The sequence below is a fragment of the Drosophila subobscura genome, chromosome U (assembly GCF_008121235.1).
Source record: "Drosophila subobscura isolate 14011-0131.10 chromosome U, UCBerk_Dsub_1.0, whole genome shotgun sequence".
NCBI lineage: Eukaryota > Metazoa > Arthropoda > Insecta > Diptera > Drosophilidae > Drosophila > Drosophila subobscura.
Genome location: NC_048534.1, coordinates 16,600,113 through 16,620,780, shown reverse-complemented (window position 1 = coordinate 16,620,780; position 20,668 = coordinate 16,600,113). Strand labels below are relative to the sequence as shown.

At 41.8% G+C, this 20,668-nt stretch overlaps 4 protein-coding genes across 5 annotated transcripts; 3 read left to right on the top strand and 1 right to left on the bottom strand.

The window, feature by feature from the left end:
• Positions 1–40: 40 nt before the first annotated feature.
• LOC117900771 (early boundary activity protein 1) lies at positions 41–4,068 on the top strand. Of its 2 annotated transcripts, XM_034811251.1 has the most exons (3): positions 41–168; positions 2,753–2,850; positions 2,909–4,068. In XM_034811251.1, exon 3 carries the CDS (start codon positions 2,909–2,911, stop codon positions 3,992–3,994), a length of 1,086 nt encoding a protein of 361 aa, XP_034667142.1. In that variant the 5' UTR covers positions 41–168; positions 2,753–2,850; the 3' UTR covers positions 3,995–4,068. The 2 variants fall into 2 exon arrangements, with proteins under 2 accessions (XP_034667142.1, XP_034667143.1); XM_034811252.1 differs by lacking the exon at positions 41–168 and having other exon boundaries at positions 2,624–2,850.
• LOC117900767 lies at positions 351–4,514 on the bottom strand. Its single transcript, XM_034811248.1, has 4 exons — positions 4,275–4,514; positions 4,133–4,209; positions 1,537–2,713; positions 351–1,500 (listed from the first exon to the last, which is right to left on the bottom strand). Exons 1-4 carry the CDS (start codon positions 4,370–4,372, stop codon positions 411–413), a joined length of 2,442 nt encoding a protein of 813 aa, XP_034667139.1. The 5' UTR covers positions 4,373–4,514; the 3' UTR covers positions 351–410.
• Positions 4,515–5,224: 710 nt separating this feature from the next.
• LOC117900772 (E3 ubiquitin-protein ligase RFWD3-like) lies at positions 5,225–6,130 on the top strand. Its single transcript, XM_034811253.1, has one exon. It carries the CDS (start codon positions 5,280–5,282, stop codon positions 6,081–6,083), a length of 804 nt encoding a protein of 267 aa, XP_034667144.1. The 5' UTR covers positions 5,225–5,279; the 3' UTR covers positions 6,084–6,130.
• A 202-nt stretch (positions 6,131–6,332) lies between these two features.
• On the top strand, positions 6,333–6,995 carry LOC117900774 (ERAD-associated E3 ubiquitin-protein ligase HRD1A-like). The gene is made up of 2 exons (XM_034811255.1): positions 6,333–6,453; positions 6,515–6,995. The coding sequence occupies exons 1-2, from the start codon at positions 6,433–6,435 to the stop codon at positions 6,974–6,976; spliced, it is 483 nt and encodes a 160-aa protein (XP_034667146.1). The 5' UTR covers positions 6,333–6,432; the 3' UTR covers positions 6,977–6,995.
• The last annotated feature ends 13,673 nt before the right edge of the window (positions 6,996–20,668 follow it).

Here is a 20,668-nt window from a genome sequence, read left to right as displayed (position 1 = left end):
GCATTCGGTGGAAGAGAGAAAAAGGGAGAGAGATTGCCAGCAGAAATAGAACGATATAAAAATACATTTAAGGAAACGTGTGAAAAAATTAATCTTAAACTCCGTTAACATAGCTGAAATAGTGCTTGGAGAGGGCATATTTCGATGGATCCCGGCACAGATTCCCTGGTAATTACTAACTCACTAGAACACTAGAGAGCATTTTTAAATGCATTATTGCATTGGCAGTAGAACACGAAAATGTAGCTACTATAATGATATGTTTAATTATTTATTTTACTTATGATGCAAATATTTGAAGATGCAGCGATATGAGAGCATTGCAATCAGACCTTTCCTCACATATTCCCAGCTTTTCCCAATGGCAGCCTTCCTATTCCATCGACCGTGGGTCCGATATAATTTCCAAATTAATGTTCTTCGCGATCCGCCCTACCAGTCACAATGCGCAGAAACAGACTCGATGACGAGCCTAAACTATCTCTCCCTTCTGAGCCTGTGCAACTACGAGTTGAATAACTCTCCAAATTGTCAATTAAAATCAATCTAGAACTGAACAACTCTAGTGGGTCTTTGTTCACGTGAGCTGGGAAACCAAAAGGCAGCCGTAAGTTGCAATCAGACGTTTGCTTGTCCATTTTGATGGCATTAGTTAGAGAGAAAAGAAGACTAACATATCCAATATTGAGACCCAGCACTTGAGTTGCAAATTTCTGGACTTTCTCAGTTTCGACTGTCTCCTTATCAAAGCCGCCTCCGTTCTCGCGTTTTTCCATGAGCTCAAAGTGTATGGCAAAAGGGCCATCCTTTGGCTTAATCGTGCTACGCACATCTGTCACACAAAATGTAAGGATTTGCTCAAACAGGCCCAGACTGATGGCTTCCTCAATAGCCGCATCGTTTCCCAGCAGGCAGCCTACAACAAAGCCGGTGCCCAGCTCGCGGATGTTCACATGGTAGAGATTGTCCTCCCGTAGAAGTACAGTCATTACAATTCGATCAAGGGGTCGACCGCCAATTAGATCAAATGCCTCGGTGACCACATGGTCTAGCACGGGAAGATCTCTATCGCTACAGAACTGGCACAAGCTTGACCCACGACTTTCCAGGGAATGTTGTCCTAAAGTTTGTGTTGATTCAATGCTCTGGGATTCGTCTATCAAACCTTCTGCCCCTTGACTGTCTTCCGACTGAGTGGAGCTGGCGCGAGCTTCGACTTTGCTTCCCTCTAGAGGCATTGTCGATGTTGCAGGTGTGTCTTCAGCGCTTCTCTTGTGCATTTCTTGCAGCGAACAAGGGCAATCTTTGTTGGGTTTTATGAAAATATGCATAAATTGCTCTATCAAGGACTCGCACGCCTCATCATTCAAATTCTGTCGGGGCTCTGTGGGAATCGATTTTTTGCCGGAGCTCTGAATCGTAGATTTTGCACCAGAACTAGATGGCCTAGCACTTTCATTTATCTCATATTCCCATTGGGTAGATTGATCAGTATTGGACGTGTGTGAATTTTCACAATCATTAGGTTTCCTTTCCTGACCTTTCAGTGATCTCACGGAGCATTTCAGTTGTCTAAGGGAACACTCCTGTTGGTTCATCTTCTGCTCCATGTCGAATATCTTTTGAAGTAATTCAGGAACGCGAGCGCATTTGGCACAGTTCTCTACATTTTGCTCAATCTTTCTGATTGATTCTGATGAATCCGCATACTGTGTCTCTTTGTGGAATTTTCGGCTAGGAGCTAACTGGCCTGTCTGGTCATTGTCATCTATGGAAATCTGTAGATCATTATTTTCCTGCTGCAGAAGTGAGGATGAGTCTTCGTATTGTGTCGCTTTGTGGAATATCTCCAGTGAGTCTCTGGACATGATCATTTTCTCTGCTTGGTCTTTGCCCTCCTGCTTGTTTTGATTTGTGGCCAACTCAATACTCGAACGAACCACAATTGTTGGACGCTTCCAAAAACGTTTTCTAGGACTTTTTTGTGTCTTTCGATGATCATTTTCTTTAAGAGTATCTTTTTGCATGGGCTTCACGGCCACATCCCTTGGAGTCTCGCTCTCGCGTGGTGCAACGGTTTCAGTTTGGTTAACAGAAGCGTTTGGCTTTCCCAAGTTAGTTGGTGTGGATGAGTCTTTGGGACTATTTTTAACACTTTCTACGTTTTCGGACTCAAAATCGGTATTTGACTTCGACTGTGAATTCTGATCAGCCATCACTTCATCGCACTGTATTGCTTCATCAATCTGTACATTGGGGGGTGCTGGGAATGCTGTAGGGATTCGACCTTCTATGCTCGATGTGCAGCCGCATGGAAATTCTGCAAACTTGTTCGGGGTTGGCTGCGTTTGGATGATGGCGTCCTGCCTAGCAATGGGTGGGCTTATATTGGAGAAAACATTGTCAGGTTGCGGCTTATCGTTGGCATCTTCGCTCAATGCGCAGCCACAAGGGCAAGCTGCGAAATACTTGAGTATCGGCTGGGTCTGAACGATGGTAGCCACGGAAGAGTTCATGTTGTCCTCTGTATTATCTTCACTCGGTGCAGCAAGCTGTTTGGTAATCGTTTGGCTGGCAATGGTTTTGGTTGTGTTGCAGGGCTGCTTCTTGTCCTCGCGACCATCTGTACTGGTTGCGCAGCTGCAATCCGATCCACCGGCAGGTAGGCGAATAAAATGCGACTTGCAGGTCCGTAAGTCGGATCCCTCGCCATCTGCAAGAGAAAGCATATGTCAAGTTACTACCCTTTCAGATCTACCTGTCAAGGCGAAGGGTGCGCTTGGACTGATATATAAAGGAGTCACTTATTAGCTAGAAGACAGTTCACAATTGGCAGCCAAACAGTACAGAGTAAGTGGTACAGGACGTGCCCAAAGGATAACTCAACTAACAAATCTTTCTATTTTAGATGAATCGACGCCAACGACTGGAATTTGCCATCACCCTGCTGCCCTATGACCCAATGACGGTGCGTCTCTCGGTGGAACAGAAAAGAGTCGAGGACATTATCGCTCGTCTCCGCACAGACGACTCCTTCACCGAGGAGGAGAGCGACGACGGAAAAACACGCCGCCTGAAAGATGCCGAGACCGATACTTTTGTGGACCACACCATGCACGATATCGAGATGACCGATACTGGAAAACTGAGCACATTGGCTACCCTGACACTGGCTGCCGAGCGCCTGCTAAGGACCCAACAGGATGAGGACGACCACTTCGATGACGACTTGGTCATCGACGGGGAGGCAGCCTCGTATGATGCAGACCAGGAGACTTTGATGAAGAGCACCATAAAGGCGGTGAATGAGATGAAACTCAAGTTGCTGCAGCAATGGGAGCGGAACAAGCGCAAGGCCCTGGATCTGCTCACCATCGAGATTGAGAAGGTGCAGGCTATGGACCGGGATGATGCGCAACGAACGTCGCACTTTGAGATGTTCCGTGATGGGACTGAGGAGCACAACACCTCTACACCCCGGACCAATGACGAGGATTTGGGAATCGATGAGGACGATGAAGACTACGTGCCCGACAGAGAGAACAGCAGAAAGCGCAAACGCATCAAGAAACCCGTAACGTCCACCCCAAATGCGAAGCGTCCGTGTCCCGACTTTGAGTTCGATCAGGAACCAAACTCGCCGATGGTAGTGATTGGTCCAAATGGCACTCAAGTCTTGCGTAGCAGGCTGAGTGCCCTCAACTGGGACATGACTGGTCCCTCCATAACCCGAAAGTTGCTCTGCGAAATCTTTGACCGCGACACTCTCGCCCACCACACGCTGTCCGGCAAACCGTCACCGGCCTTTAGGGACTGTGCTCGTCCCAGCAAGCAGCAGCTGGATCCCCTCAAGGTGGCGGACCTTGTCTATCTAATGACCAATACTCTGGAAATGACACCGCGTGAGGTTCGCACAGCGATCACCACCAAGTGCGCCGACGAGAACAAGATGCTTCGCTCTCGCAGCCAGCGGCGACAGCGCAAGTCCAAGTAGTTATGCGCATGTGTCAGTAGTTCCTAAGTATAGCCTTAAGTATAGCCCAGGCCTAGCCACACAAATGTATGGGGACACACGCCCAAGTAGCCAGTGCATCGATATTCAAATAAACTATTCGCATTCCATATAACATACCCAAGACTTTGCTGTTTTCTGATTCGCTTGCCAGGAGATGGCGGCTGTCCGGTTTCCTGGGCATTTGGCTGCGGCTTCTGAAAAACGGAATGTGAGTTTAGACAGAACTGTGTATAAACTGGCGACTGGATCGCGGTCGTACCCGGTCAGGAGCTTTATAAAGTTATCATAAAGAACTCGGTGTTTCCGTCGTTGAGCCTCGAGACAAATATCGCCCAGTTGTCCCTTGGATCGACTCATTTTTGAACAATATAATTTGGAATTAAAATCAAATGCACTCTACAACATGATATTGATCTTTCAAAGACTGACTGAAAGCAAACAGCCCGCGGTCTACCAACCAGCTCTTGCCAACTCAAAATTAGTTTTGCACTTCATCGTGTTCACGGGAATAATTATAAATTTGAAATTAACATGACAGACCGGAAAATATTTGACTATATGTGGCGATATTTTTAGTAGGGCTGGGTAAACATCGTTTTATTTACTTGTTCATATTTTTCTTCGTATTATTATTTTTTTTTTTTTTTTGATATTTAATCGCTACAGCGAAATTGGTTGGTCGCATAGATGAGTCCGCATTGACCAGATACTTCAGTTTTGTGTTGAATATTATAAAAAGTTACTGAAAATTTTGAACTCAAAAAAGAGTTGTTTGCCGAACGAACACTAGAATTAGAATCGTTCGTATTATTTATAGAATCATTTTATTTGACATACCTTATCAAAAGGTATAGCGAATAGGAACAACTTATTCAGTTCTGTACAGTGTTGCAGATGTGGCAACACTTGAAAGTTGGATTTGGAAAGATGGCACATATCGTTGAATATCTTAAGTCTCGGAAGCTTCAACAGAAAAATGATTACCTTGAGAAGAAACCTCAGCTGCTGAACAACATCTTGATTAGCTGATTAACTTGTCTGTAAAACTACTTGAAACCCATTGGGGCAGAAACTTAATATATCCACAAAGTGTATCTAGTAGCTCGCCTTCTGACATTCTTTTTAAAATTTTGGAAGCTGGTCTGGCAGCACCTTAACTAACTTGTCAGCTGTCTGCTGTGAAATAAATATAATTTGTTTCGCTTTTTTAAGTACTCGCATTAAGTAATCAAAGTAAATTCGTCAGCGGAATCTAGTTGAAGACATGGCGGGCACCAATGTTGATGTAAATGATTTGAATGCAATCAACACTTGTGAAGAATCACAGACGGGTGTGCAGCAGCAGCTGGCAAACGGGCTTGCAAAGAAGAGACGCTGCGAGGAGATGACAACCGACGATCCGGCAAATCAGCAAATCCAACCTGATAAAATACTTAAACTTGACTTGCAACAGGAGAAGAGTACCGAGGTTGACCCCAAAATGGAAGACAAATCATCGCCGCCAAGCATTCAGAATCTTCAACAGAAAATCAACGATCTCGAAAACAGCCGTAAGACGTTGCTAAATCAAATTACAGGGTTAAATGCTGAAATTATGAAGAAAAATAAGGAGACTCATCGTCAAATGGACCAGACTTCTACAGAGGTTAATCCAATTTGGAAAGAATTGGAAATGCAGATTTCAAACAATTCGATATTAGAAGATACTCTGGAAGAGCAGGAGAAGTCCACTAAATTAATCATTCAGGAGTTAGGACAGGAAATTGCGGAACTTGAGGAGGCAAATGGCCTTTTCCACACTGAGCTTCGAAATAAGAATATTGCACACACACAGGAAATTAACAGTCTGTGCAATAGAATCCGTAACCTTTATACCAATATTACGTGCTCCATTTGCCGTTCTCACTGGACATCTGCTGGGGAACATCGTCTGGTTTCGCTGTACTGTGGACATCTATTTGGAAAAAGATGCATTGAGGTGCTCCACGAATGCCCAAAATGCGGATTGGCATTTGCTGAAACGGACATGCGAATCATTTATGCTCGCAACATCCAGCCAGTTGATTAGCTTTCATGGCATACACACTACTTTATAGCCTTTAAGTCAATCAGTTTAACACCCACAAAACCCACAAAAAAAGATTCTTATAGCACATAAGCTGGAAAACACTTGAATTTACTTCATTAGCAACTATGTACATATGTAAATACCATTCACACATATCTACATATATATGTATGTACATACATCCGCAAGGTGTATCTAGTAGTTCGGTATTTTTAAGTTCATATTTTGTGTGCTGGTCTGGCAGCTCCTTAACTAAAATTGTCAGCTGTCTCCTGATTAACGAAATAAATATTATTTGTCTCGCATATATAAATGCTCACATTTAATTCATCGAAATCTAGTTAACGACATGGCGGGCAACAATGTTGATGTAAGTTATTTGAATGCAATTAATATTGATAAAAACACCGCCCGAGGCACCACCATTGCAGCAGCCGCAAAACAACGACCAGAAATTGGAAGACACAACAACTGAAGTTGAGGAAATGAAATCTCTGTTGGAAAAGGAGAAACGCAATCATGTGACTTTGCTGAACAAACTGAAAATGCATGACAACTCAACGCAAGTGACCATCCAGAATCTTCAGAAGAGACTGGATGAGCTTGAGAAGGACCAACAGCTGGTGCTCAATCAACTTTTGGATGAAGAACGTTCTCACATTGTCGCCACGGAAGAGCTTAAGACATTTCTCGCTAATCCTGCTGACGATATTACTTGTATTATTTGTCTGTGTTCTTGGGAATCGACTGGGCCTCATCGTGTAGCCTCGCTGCCATGTGGACATATTTTTGGGATGTCCTGCATTCAACAATGTGTACTCCGAACGCAACTTTGCCCTCAGTGCAGAGCTCCAGTGTGTTATTGTGACATACTTTGCCACCCGCCCTCGTGATTACTTAAATAGCGCGTTTTTCTGGTTAATAATGTTAATAATAACAAATTTATAATAAAGAACTTAAGAAAGCAAATGCAATTATGAGTTTAAATATGTGCAAGCAAAAACAATTTAATAGTAGATTAGGTTGGTATTTCGTGTGCGAGAAACGAGTCCATACATTTAAAAAAAATTGTGGTAGCTATAAGAATTTTAAATTCATGTTATAAACAATCTTCTGCAATCTTTGGCTTTTTGATTCGACAGCCTTTGGTGAGTGTTGGATACTTTAAAACCTTTATCAGGATTATAAGCCAAGATGCATTATTTATTTGCCCCATCAACTAGTCAATACTACATTTAATTTGATAATTTTTCAGTTTGTTTTTCACACATGCACCCGTGACGAGGAAATTGATGTGTAATTCCAGCGTCACAAGGAACTTGTGTGGGGAAATAAATGGAATAATCAATTTTCAGTTGTCGCTCTGACCAAATCGTGTCAGTGTTGCCTCCTTTTACATCACATCTCTTTTTCTTGAGTATGTAAATATTTTATTTCATTTTTCTTTTTCTTTCGTCTTACGTTTTGATATGCAAATGATATGTGTGGTAGAAAACGGCAGCTCAATTTTAGGATACATTCGTCTATTTGATTCCAACCATCATGCGCATGTGTACGAGTTGTGTAGTTTTTGGAAGCCACTTTCGACCCAAAGCAGCCAAACATAGAACGGTGTACGAGTAAATTCTGTTTTCCCATTTTGCAGCTCGAAAATGGTATGAAAATGCTACCCGCAAACATTAAAGCGAAACGTAGTGGGTCTCCACGAATTGGAATGAGAGAGCGAGCTACGAGTATAATAAATGAACTCTGGAGGAATTCCAATTCCTTGGGGCGTTCATCAAAGCAAAATCTATATCAATCATACGCACACAAACGCATCCACAATCGTATCTGTATCTGTTCGATGGCAAATTGAAACATTATATAAAATATTGGGCAGGCAATCCCATGAATGGTCATGGCCTCTACGCCCACAATCCAACGAACTAACCACTCGGTAAATTGCCCTTACACACTTGAGGATGGGCCGACAAAAAAAAGTGGATTAAGTTTAAGAGAATTTCCTATTTTTGGGACCACAAAAATAGCAAGTGTGATATTGTTTGCTGGTGGTCCCAACTTTAAAGATGTTTGCCCGAATATTAGAAGCACGGCAAGACAAAGGGCAACAGTCGAGCGTGACATTGCTGGAAATGTATGCGGCGGAAAATGAAGTCATTATTTCAAGGTAAGTCACGTGGTCGCTATGCTGGCAACCACACTTTAGTCTCAGATCCAAGCTCCCGCCGCAGCGCCATCCTCACCCTGACCAAAAATCAAAGTCACACTTCACCGCTCCCACAGTCACGGCTGTGTTTCTTACCCCTTTGAGCTGTCGGTCTTTGCCCGACTCTTCTCGTTGGCAAAGTGTCAACGGCAGTCGTGCGTCTCCATCTCGGCCACAGCCATGCATCGTGTGCTCTGGCTGCCTGACGTAGTAAAAGAGGCAATAGAAAGCAGCAGTAGTCGGCACAGCTGAGTCGAATTCTATATTCTTTGTATCCATATGTATATAGTATAACCTGGGATATTGTCCAATCTCCGCATTATGGAATCATACTCCACGAAAATATGTATTTTCAATAAACATTCGACCTGAAAGTATTTTGAGCTAGTTCTTTTCTATACAAGTCGGGAGCATTACCCATACCAGGAGTATATACTCGTCTGACAACAGGGTACGACAACGTGCCACAGAATAATCTGCCCTTTGGCTGCTTGTCTACCCTTTGCTGCCAGCAGGACCGGGCTGACAATGACATTTACACTTCAGCTGCTTCTTTGCCTAAACTTATGGTAGATGATGGATGAAGGAACGCAACGTTGACGCTTATTTTACTCGGTTTAGCATAACTTTTTCAGCATTTAGCTCATTAAGCATACACCAGTTATTATCATCATTAACCTGACAATACGAGTGTAGCAGGGATTCTTCGGGAGAGGAATTTTATGAGGGTTGTCACATAAAGTCCCTTATCATTAGTTGGAGCATTTTCGTTTCAGGTGAATACTTTCATTGCTTTGAAGGGGAAAGGTATTTGGTATTTTCAATGGTCAATTAACTGGATTCTCATTTTAGGACAGAAACTTGACGCAGAGGCCGCCAAATGAAAATTTTAATAATGCAAATCCTTTGCTGTAGCTGGCGGGCTGTTGCATGCAACCCGTAGTTGCAGCCACCACCATCAGCCACCTTTGGACGCCTTTGGCCATGTGCCATCATCGGCTTGTCGTTTTCAGTTTTAGCGTCTGCCGGGCCTCGACACAACAATGCCCCAAAAAACCCGACCAACCAAGCCTTCAACAACGGGCCCAGAGTTAATTGAATTGTGTTTACTCTATGGGACAGAGCATCAGACCCAGCAAGCAGAGTCACGATGTTATTTTGGGGCACCTATTTTCCTGGTGCATCCTCGCATCAGGGCTCCATCAAAAAACCCATTTAAGACTCAACTTAATTTTCAATCTGGAACCCTGAGAAAGCAAGCTAATTATTAGAAGTGGTGTTTAAAAAAACGAACAGCTTAGAACCATGTTCACCGGAACAGATGCGAAAAACTAACCATACCGAATCTTAATGGAAATAGAGAAAATCCCCTAAAAGCTTATCATATTGCATTATTAAATTAATCACAAAGTTCTGACTACAAACATGGCGGCGTGAGGCACATTGTGGCAAAGTTTTGAGCAGACTTACTGAATATTAAATGCGCGAATATCAGATTCAACGAAAGCGAAAAGTTGTTCAGCTAATTGTTATAATAATTAGCATAATTAGCGGCCAAGTAAGCTGCCAGGTACCCAAATCAGATCAGGCATGGCAACACAGCTCCACAGAAGGGAACTCATAGCTTTGCATTTCCCTCTGATGGGAACCGATGGTCTGTCTATCCGCTGGTTTCAATTACAGACTTTTTTATGCTCGTATTTATGGGGACAAAGTGTATCGCAATCCTAGTTCCCTAATGCGTCAAGTGGCCGCAGGACATTTCCCTCTCCCGGAGGATTTACCATTCTGTGTAGAGTAATTTAGAGCGCGTGCGAAATGCAAAACTTTTGCCAAGTGCGCAGTGCCCCGATAAAAAGTTTCGATTATAATGGACATTTTTGGGGCTTGCAGCAGTCAGAGTCCTGGCTGGGGAAATATAATGCTTGATTCTGAGGGAGCATAAATCGAGGAATGAAGCCGAAGGGAATTGTTTTAAATTGTTATTTAACAGGACAAAGATGCTGGTTGAACACTGAACACTCTGGCAAACCAGAAATTGCTTTAAAGTTGTGATAAGCAAATTTAGATTTAATCTCCCAGAAGTGCTTGTAAAGCTTACAAGAATTTGTCAATTAAACAATAATAATAAATACTAGAAACTACATAAGAAATTAGTTAAATAAATAATTTATAATTAATAATATAATTAAAACAGTCAAAGATGGGTTATATATCTTGAAAATAAACGGAAGAATGAAAGTTTATTGATAAACTAATGCTTCTAAAACGGCATCCTCTAAGTTGAAGTTTCTGCTTCTAAATAAAAACTCTCCTACTGCAGAGAGCACAACAAACAGCAGCTGTTTTATGTTCACTCAAAATGTACACTCAAGCTACAGAGTTACATAGTTTCGTTACAGAGCCACGCTAACAGCACTCAAATCATTCAAACCGAACAGCCAAAGATATTCCTTTGATGGTGCAGAATGGTCTTTTTTGTGCTGCAAATGACAAACTATCGCTTTATTGGCGAATCATATAAGTCAATTCTGTGCTTAGTTTCTGTGCCACAAATGGAACGAGCTCATTTAATTAACTGCTCTTTTACCTTTAACAAAGACCAATAAAGAATAGTAGTTCGAAGTTTCTTTGTAGACCTTCGATTTATGGCCCAGCAATTGTCTCGCGAACAATGCCAGGGGTATATCAAATGTCCCAATTTACTCGGTTGCTCTAAATTAAAGCTCAATGGGAAATATGTACATCCGAGTATGTCTACCTAAATATATTTAGGTTGTGCAATAAAGGTGGTAGACACGCCTCCATACGGAGACCCATTAAGGACTACGTTACTCAACATAATGATACAACTTTTACACGTGCAGCGGACAAAGTTTTGTGGCAATTATTTTAATTTTTATGATCTTTAGCAGCACAAAAACTAAAGCGCTACGAACCTGTGATATATTCCGTCTAGTACCTACTTCTCTGGAGGTTCCAACATGTCTCTTTGTATTCGTATTGGTGTTCCTTTGTCGGAGCTTGAGGTCCCCACAACATACATTTATTATATACATTTTTGCCTCTGTTTCAGGGGCTCAAGCAACTCATTCTCTCTCGCACTGTCTCTGAGTGTGTGTTCGGCATTACTTTTAATGCTGCTCTGACAGGTTTATGGGCCTGTGTGTGGGAGTGTGTTCAATAGCTGGGACACCGCATGATTATGCGAAAATTACGCATATACCGCATACTCCACGTGCGATTGCTCACATTTGAAGTGTTAAGACCACCTTTGTAGGTACATTACGCCGCTCTGGAATGTATGTTGGAATGGAATGTGTTCTGATGCGCTAAAATGGTGGGCGACTTTATCAATATTATTCTTTCGTGCTTTCCCGCATTCATTATTTATGCATTTAATTTGTCTGAAAAGGCCAAACACCAGAAAACAGCAATCATCTGTCGCACAGTGGATCATAACTTGAAAAGTATGAAATCTGAAAACTTAAACTTTTTATACCCGGTACTCGAAGAGTAAATAGGGTATATTGTATTTGTGCACAAAGTGGATGTACAAATGTAACGCACAGAAGAAAACGTTTCCGATCCAATAGAGTATATTTATTCTTGGTCAGCATCAATAGCCGAGTCGATTGAGCCATGTCTCTCTGTCCGTCTGTACGTCTGTCCATCCGTCTTGTTGAGCGCCTAAGCATCTTATCTAAGCATTTCCCGATCGAGATCTCGTGACAGAAAACTTTTCCGGGACACTTTATTTAATTTGAATTCAACCCAGCACTCCAGCACCGCATCTTCTTCATCTCCCCCCCCCCCTTTTTACTGACAACTTGTCAAATGCAAAGGGAGTGAACAATTTAGATATATACATTTCAAAGCGCATGGAGAATGTACCAAAAATGTGAAATCACCCCACACTGATTTAGTCGGCTTGCACGGAATTCCAGAGACGGATAGTCAAAGTGCTCGACACAATAAATGTGCATCCGATTTGCAATTAGGTGAGCGAGTCATAAGCCACCAACACCAAGAATACAATTGTCTTTCCTATTCACTCATACAAAGCAAAAAGAACGAGAGAGCCCAGTCTTGTGTTGTTTTTACATTTACTTTGCTCTCTCACTCTCAAACGAAAGCCAAAAAGAACCAAAAGAAAGCAACGGCGTATTATGATGGTTTCTGGATAATAAATATTACATTTATTTTCCTTTACAATTGCCGAACTTTTCTAAGCATTTTCCGATCGAGATCAAATGAAGGAAATCTTTTCCGAGACGATTTATTTAATTTTGATTCAAGCCTGCACTCCAGCAGCGCATCTTCTTCTCTTCCCTTTTTACCGACAATTACACAGTCAAATGCAAAGAGAGTTCCAAATATGTAAAATCACCCTTCACTAATTTAGTCGGCTTGCCTTGAATTCCAGAGACGGATAGTCAAAGTGCTCGAAATAATAAATGTGCTTCCGATTTGCAAGTAGGAGAGCGGGTCATAAGCCACCAACACCAAGAATCTAATTACCTTTCCTATTCACTCATGCAAAGCAAAAAGAACGACAGTCTTGTGTTGTTTTTACAGTTACTTTGCTCTCTTACTCTCAAACGAAAGCGAAAGCAGAGAGAACGATAAAGAAAAATGAAACATAAAAAAAAAAAACGGCACATACATAGATATAAACATAGGGGAGCGCGGCCTAAGCCACCAACACCTACGCAGTTTACCTCTCTTGCAGCTTCCTCATCTTCATTCCATTAGTCAAAAATCTGTCAGCGCGTTCGGTCCGGTACGAATTCGGTCCGCGAAAAATCGAAAAAATCGGGTAAAAACGGGAAAATACGGGAAAATTCGGGAAACTAAACGGGAAAAAGTATCGTTGTGGAGTAATGTGCAACAACAAGTGTGTGTTAATGAAGTGTAGTGAAATGGTTGAGCATAAAATGGGCAAAAATTGCGGAGGAGCACAGCGAAGCTAGAAGCAGATCGTCGATGGAAATATGCGCCAATATGTGATTGTGAGTGTGTGTTAGTGAAGTGAAATAAAATGTGCTGCAATGGTTGAACATATTGTGGACAAAAAATGCGAGATCAGTTGCTAAATATGTGACAATATGTGAAAGTGAAGTGTGTGTTAGTGATGTGCAGTGAAATATGGTGAAATGGTTGAACATTTTGTGGACAAAAAATGCGAGACCTATTGTGAAATATGCGACAATATGTGAAAGTGAAGTGTGTGTTAGTGGAGTGCAGTGAAATATTGTGAAATGGCTAAAAGGTTAAAAGCAGATCGGCGTTGGAAATATGCGGCAATATGTGAAAGTGAAGTGTTAAAAGTGTATTATTTTTTGTACATGTGTATGTACGTACATAGAGCAAAAATGTTCTAAATTTGCACCAAGGGCTTGCAATGTGTGTGAGTGAAAATGTGCCAAAAAAGGCGCGAAGTTGTCCCCTCCCTTTACCTTGCAATCATAAAAAAATCGTATAAAAGCGCAAGAAAAAAGAAGAGGCAAAAGAAGAGGCAAAAGAAGAGGCAAAAGAAGAAAGCAAAGAGCGAGTGTCAGCGCTCTCGTTTCAAGTGTCTCCTAATAGGGTGAGGCAACCCAATCCGTGCTGGTCTGACTCTCTCTCGTTGAGTGTGTGCGTACGAACTTACGTCCCAATGCCTCACCCTAAATTAATGTGCTCTTATTAGAATCTCTCGCTCGATCCCGTTACATTTATTTCGTTTCGTTCGTTTCGTCGTATCGTCGCGCGGGTTGTAACCCGTATATGCATGTGTGTGAAGATGACAATAAGTGCTTCACGACACATGCGAAAAGAAGAAGCGCAATGAGGAAAAGAAGAATGTAAAAGGCAAGTGAAAATTGATAATTTATGTTTGCTTTACAGTTTATACTTTCTTTTTTCGTATATTTTTCTCAGTGACGATCATTTTTTTCCTTTAGTTATTTTGTTTTTGTTTATTACCGTACCCTATGGCCTTACAATCTCGAAATTAACCAAAAACAATTCTCCTTACACTTGCACCTCTCGATAAGTGAGTGTGGGTGCGCGCAAAGGCAGTTTTTAATTGACGTGATTAAATTGGCTTTCATCCTCCCATTCCTGGCTCTGTTCGCATTATTTTTATACCCGGTACTCTCGTTCGACACTGAAAATTATTTTTACCTTTCAATAATAAATACTAAAACTTAATTTTTTATGATGAACTGTTGTTGTTCTATCCCATGGTGAACATAACATAAGATGTCTTCTGGCCATCAAAAAGAACGCATCAGAAACCAATTTTTATGAGCGTCAATACACAGATGAAAATCAATAAAATTCGCGCGATTCATGTATGCAAAGTATGTATGTATATTCCACAAATATAAGAACCTGCATATGAAATGTCAACTTGTCAAGGGAAAGAGAAACATAAATATGGACAAATGTATATAAGGTATGGGGAGAGACGATATGAAACAGGAAAAGGAAGTTAGGCATAGAGGAAGCGGCATTTAAACACTTTCCGGGCCCGAACGAAGCGGGGTTAAATGAAGCGCAAAATGGGCACAACAATAAGTCCAAATGTGTCTCCAAAATGTTTTTTTGGCAATCTAATCAATAAAAGGGGACCCCATACATTGTACATATGTACATACATATGTAGTATATATGTATGCATGTATGTATGTTTATTCTGACTACCGATAAAAGGCAGGAAGTTCAAAGCTCAATGGAGGCTCTGGGCTGATGAAATGCATTGATATGTAAAATAATTTGACGTTTGATTTTTAAATGAAATTAAACGGGCGCAGGCATCTGTTTTGAATATTTACATCCCCGTTGAAGTGGGTCGGTACGATTGATGCCTGAAGTAATTAAAATGATTTATTTCGACTCCAATGGGAAATCTAAAACTAACGAGAGAATAGGAAACTTTGAATTGGATGCTGTTATACCTTCTACTGAATTTCTCACCATTTGGTCATCTTCCAGAGATGGAGCTTTGGTACTATCGAGGAATTTTAAATTTAAATTTTAAATTAAATGGTCATATATGTATTTATATTCATATGTACTCGTTTGTGTATGTATGCTAGTATATATTTTCTTGTGTAAAAATCCCGAGCAGTCCTTCCTTTCTTCTGGCTTCTTTCCTCGAGTGTCAAATGGCTTTTGAACAAACTTTGCACTTCAGGTTCAACTTGATCGATATTCGATTGAATGAGAGTGGACACGACTGAAGTACTGCTTTGAATTTTTGCTAAATGCTGGAATATAAATTCCAAGTCATGACCGTAAAAATCAAAAGCTTGCCCATAAAAAAGTGTTTATACTGAGTACATAGCATCGATACAAATCCTTGCATTGCGCTGCATCTGCAATTTTTGCTGCTGACGGCAAACGCAATTTATGTGAATTTTATTTTCTCTAACTTTCCTTTTTTGCCAATGAACTTAGCTTGCCCTAAAGCCGCTGCAGGCCAAGTGTCGGCACTCCACTGGCAAGTGGTTCAGGCAGAGCAGGGCAGTGGGCTGCCAAGAAGGAGGCAAGATGCGAAAGGATGCAGTCCTGGGGCATGAGTATTTGTGCGCAGTAAATGAGCCGTGCAGCCGAGTTTGGGAAACGGATGCTGGATGCTACTTGACTTTTATGGCTCTCCGGGAGAATCACCTGCAGTCCTTCCGCTTCATTAGCCATTAATTTGGGGCGGCTTCTCAATGTTGGCGGAACCAGCATTACATTTTGGCATGTCCGGCATGCTCGAGTTAAATTCGCGAGGAAATCTCATCGAATAAGCAGAAACGTCGGTGCGACTTGGCCAATATGTGCAGCAGAAAGTTCCTTGCATCTGGTTTTCCAAGCAAACCGGTAAAGACCGCTACAAGGATTGCAAATATACTGAAATGAAGCAGAGACATTGGGAAGCAACTTCCAAATAAGGCGGAGTCAGTCAATGTATGATATGATTCAAGGTTTGCTCCACAAAAAACAAAAACCTTTTCCTTCTCAGAAAGGCTCCAAACAATATATATATTTAGAATATTTGTAATAAAACAAATCCAGCGACAGGAAACAGACAAAATACGACAGAAAAACATCAAATGGTGAAAAGAAAATAACTATAGAACAAGAAATAGCCAGGCAGAAGGAAGTGCAAAATCAAGAGGCAACAACAACGTGTCACCATCGAGCATCCAGCTTTAGAATGGAAAGGACCCGTGTAGACAGTGCGGGCAAACAGTGGCAAAACATGTCCCACTACACGAATTTGCGGCCGAGGTCCGAGACGGGAAAGCAAAGCCTGAAGAAAGGCCACAGATATAACGACTAAGAGGTACCTACACCAATCCATAAATAATTAAATAATTCAAAGAAGAAATTTCGTTTTGCATTAAATGAGTTTACAATGAAATATGTACCTGAGACGTACAACACTTATAGCTAATACAACCCCGATCTGTTCGAGTACTGGGTATGAAAGACACAAGCCTGAGCTGAATACGGATGGTGCGACGGGCAGGCAGTAAAATTAGTTTTGTCCTGCCGAGTGTACCGAGTAGCTAGTTGTGTTAGTGGGCAAAAACTTTGGCTGAAATGAAATGGGCAGACACAGACAGGGGCCCGGTGGGAGCACGTCTCCGAGGTGAACAGATGCAGGAGCTCCTGATGCCGTTACTGATCCAACTCAATTCCAGGGCGGACTCAATATCCGTGCAAATGTACACAAAAATGTCAAAGTAGTGCAGGCCTTGAAGTTGTCTCCAACTGCTATTCTCTCTTTGGTTTTTCTTGCGCTTGGTTTTTTGTCTATCCGAGTGCTGACAGACTTGAGCCGAGATACACAAGATGCAGGAGTTTCGAGAATTTATTTAGCAAATAAATACATTGTGATGAGGCAATTCCCCTTCGAGTATTCGGAAAAAAGGTATAGGAGATTTGCACTTGGAAATCATCAATGATTGGGGTCAAACACACTACAACAATGAATGAACGCACTTATAAAGTTTTAAAATATGTGGGCCATACGATACAGTTGAAATTGCCCTTACATTTCTTGCATATTTCTTGGTAAAATCGTTGCAAAGTCTTGCACCACATAATTGCATGCAAATGTCTTATTAATATTTATTACTGCCACCATGCAAGGGTATGCATAAAATGTAAGATTAGCATTATAGTATGTCCCTGATGCGGGGAATGCCAACGATTCGGGCTTAGGCGGCCCCTTGCTGCCTTGGCTTGCTACTTAGTTTAACATAAAATTTTAATTTTAATTGCTAGCATGTGCGTGGCAGCAACGCCGAGGGGTTGACAGGCCACACGCCATGTCCTCACATTCACCCCATCCTGTGCCGCTTATTTTGTTCATTAATTAAGCTTTTAATTAAACTTTTTCCCCGTATAATGCGAGTGCGTAAAGTTGATTAACTTGCTGCAGCCAAGTCAGCCCCACACGAAGGTGTCAATGTTTAATGCATGTCGCCAGAGAAAATCAGAAGCCGAGTGCTGCTGAAGCCCTTTTGCTGAAGTGATATGCGGGAATTTATGTGAATTTTTAAAACCATCCATACCGAGCAGCATCCTGGTGCTGGCATAAAAATATTACCTGTGTGTCGTGCCCGGGGCCCTCGTGTCGTTATGTCTTCGCCGTGCAGTGATGATTGCATTGGGTGGCCAAATAGGGTTTCTGTATAATTTAAATGTACAATGCATATATGTACATAAGTATGTATAAATATGTATATCGACCGAGACAATCCACCAGACATCATCGCACTTGCCCCCGGCAATCGAATGAGTTGTCAGCGAGACTATTTTCATTCTCAGAAACTGTTGGAGATAAAACATCTTTGTTGGATATGACACGGCCAGCTGCAAAGTAAACCAATCAGAGAATCGCATGTAATTGGATTGAGTTCTTATGAATAACCAATAGCTGAAGCTGCAATCCTTCTTTTGGCAGTACTCTTATAAGGGCTAACAATTTGGAGACCTTTCAACATGTTATGTCGATCAAAGTAAGCCAATTTTGTTTGACGCCTTTGCCAATATTAAACACCTCTGTTCATAATTAATAATGTTCCTGGGAGGCCATCGAAAGTGGCCTCTTAAAATGCACGTCATGTAAACTAAATAAATCGCCTTAAAATATTTTGCTAGTTTTAATGGCCACCATTGGCAGCTGACAGCTTATTAAAATGTCAAAGAGGCACACTTTGGTCTATTTTGGTTTGGACAGTTTCAGAAACGAAACTTGATTGCCAATTGCGGCGTTGTTTACACGGTTGCATGCCCCACAAGGCTGCCATCTATAATTTATTCAACTCCATCGGCACGGCGCACAGTCTGGCTCGCTCGGGATCATTTCTTTTTCATTATTTCGTTTTGCTTTGGTATCGTTTTGTGCAGATTTAAAAGTGCACAAATGATTTAAAAATGCTGCAACACGTTGAGCTTAACAAAATAAATGTATAATCAAATGAAAGGCATTTTCTGCGTCGACTTGGCAATGCTCTTGGGCAGCAGAAAGTCCGGTCAACAATTGTGGCAAAACAACCGAGGAAAATATGCGTAATGAAAGCAAGCCAAGACCTAAGGACCTTACGGCATTCTTCTCGTCTACAATTCTAGAAATGTTTACAGAAATATGATTTTTAATTGAGGCTTTGACTTTGGTTTGGGTCCTGTTGTTTGCGAGAAAAGGCAATGAGTGTTGAATGCTACTGACAAATGGCATTCACTTGTTCCAAACTTTTTCATCCATTTGTGATACAAAATTGAAAATAATTTAATGATGAGCCAGACAGAGTTAGAGAGTAGCCGCCAAATTGTTTAGAGAAGCCTGGACAAGCTACATCTGCAAAAGCAATTACCCCTAGCTCTAAAAAAAACAATACCCATGTATGTAAGTGTCATGTAAAGCGCTGCATTTGTGGTGCTCAGCCTGCTGGCTGAGTTTCAGTTTTCAATTTGGCCTTCATGATTTATGGCCAGCGTGAACAGAGATCGGAGTGAAGGTGCCTGGCCCTTGTATAATTAAAGGTTAAAACGATGGCGGCTATGATACGTCAATTAGTGACGCCCGCTTAACCCTGATTAATGTAAATAATATAGTAATAAATGTTAAGGCTCATTGATTAAAATTAAATCACAATGCATAATGACAGCCCAGGGTCGCATAATTCAATGGCAGCAGAATTTATTCCAGTTTAATTTGTCGATTTAAACGCCACTTGATGGCATTTGCAATGCAAACAAGGATGAAGGGAGGAGTGTTCAGTGTTGCAAATGCAATGCAAATGCAGTCACCGGAAAAGGAAGCTTAGCCTGCAGCTCGGTCTGGCAGTGGCCCCGAGTCGCGTTTATCTTCTGCTCAAACATTTTGCCGCTTTCCGTGTGCCCAAACTTTTGTGTGGTTCTTGGTCTGCATTTCTCCATTTTGGTGCTGCTGTTTTTTCTGTGCAAATGTTTGTCCCTCGATGTGGACAAAGGCCCTGGGCTTGAATCGGCCTGCACGGGACAGTGCGGGAGTTGAAACTTTTATGTCGATTCGGCTTAATTGGCAAGCCCTCTTCAGGCGAAGTGTGTATGGAATCGTTTGACTTTTTATGTGATGAGTGAGACACTACCAGGGGAATTGAATCATAAAAGTGTTGCAAATGACACGGCAAATTAACAGCAGCTGCCTGCCAGTGCGGGTCTCTCTTTCGCTTTATAAAAACCCATCGAGTGGAGTTTATTATTTATGGGATGGGATGGGAACCCCTTTCGGTTCCATCTGCTACTCCTGGTTAGCATATTGCGTAGTTTCGAGCGTTCTGTTTTTTGTTTTATGAGCGACCCAGAGAGTTTGAAAAACCATCAACTGCAGTAATGTCGTCGGCCCGGAGCGAGGGCCATCCATCCGTTCATCCGCTCGATCGCCCGTCCCATCCATGGCGCGTTGGTGCGTAAGTGCTGCTGGCTATAAAAAATGAAATGCCATTTCTGCCCTGATATACTCGTACAAGTGTATGCATGTGTATGATACTGGCTGGGTGTTAAACAAAGTAACACGCTCCTTGACATTCGCCTTGATATATCGAAGTCAACAGCAGCGCTCCGCATGAGTGTCCTTAAAGGCAGCCACGCAGCTGTGCCTGCAGTAAAATAGTTGAAATTTGTATCCCTCTCTCTCCTGCTCTCTCACTTTGTCGTATGGAACACAGCTTCATGATAGATGTGGGTAAGTCCAAATGTTACACGATAAAGGATGCCAGGGAATACTTTAGCCAAGATGAGACCAGTTTAAAAGACAGCTTGGCAAAGCTACAAATGATTTCCTGTTTGGTCTAAGCGATGCATTAACTTTACACCACTGTTACATATTTCAATGGGCTAAGTTGCT

Bases quoted from the DNA above. Each gene is read 5' to 3' on its own strand.
- LOC117900772 (XM_034811253.1), top strand. From the start codon at position 5,280: ATGGCGGGCACCAATGTTGATGTAAATGATTTGAATGCAATCAACACT.
- LOC117900774 (XM_034811255.1), top strand. From the start codon at position 6,433: ATGGCGGGCAACAATGTTGAT. The intron at 6,454-6,514 runs GTAAGTTATTTG...CCACCATTGCAG, and splicing joins TGGCGGGCAACAATGTTGAT to CAGCCGCAAAACAACGACCA.
- LOC117900771 (XM_034811251.1), top strand. From the start codon at position 2,909: ATGAATCGACGCCAACGACTGGAATTTGCCATCACCCTGCTGCCCTAT.
- LOC117900767 (XM_034811248.1), bottom strand. From the start codon at position 4,372: ATGAGTCGATCCAAGGGACAACTGGGCGATATTTGTCTCGAGGCTCAA. The intron at 4,210-4,274 runs GTACGACCGCGA...TCCGTTTTTCAG, and splicing joins TTTATAAAGCTCCTGACCGG to AAGCCGCAGCCAAATGCCCA. The intron at 1,501-1,536 runs GGAAAGGAAACC...AAATTCACACAC, and splicing joins GTGAGATCACTGAAAGGTCA to GTCCAATACTGATCAATCTA.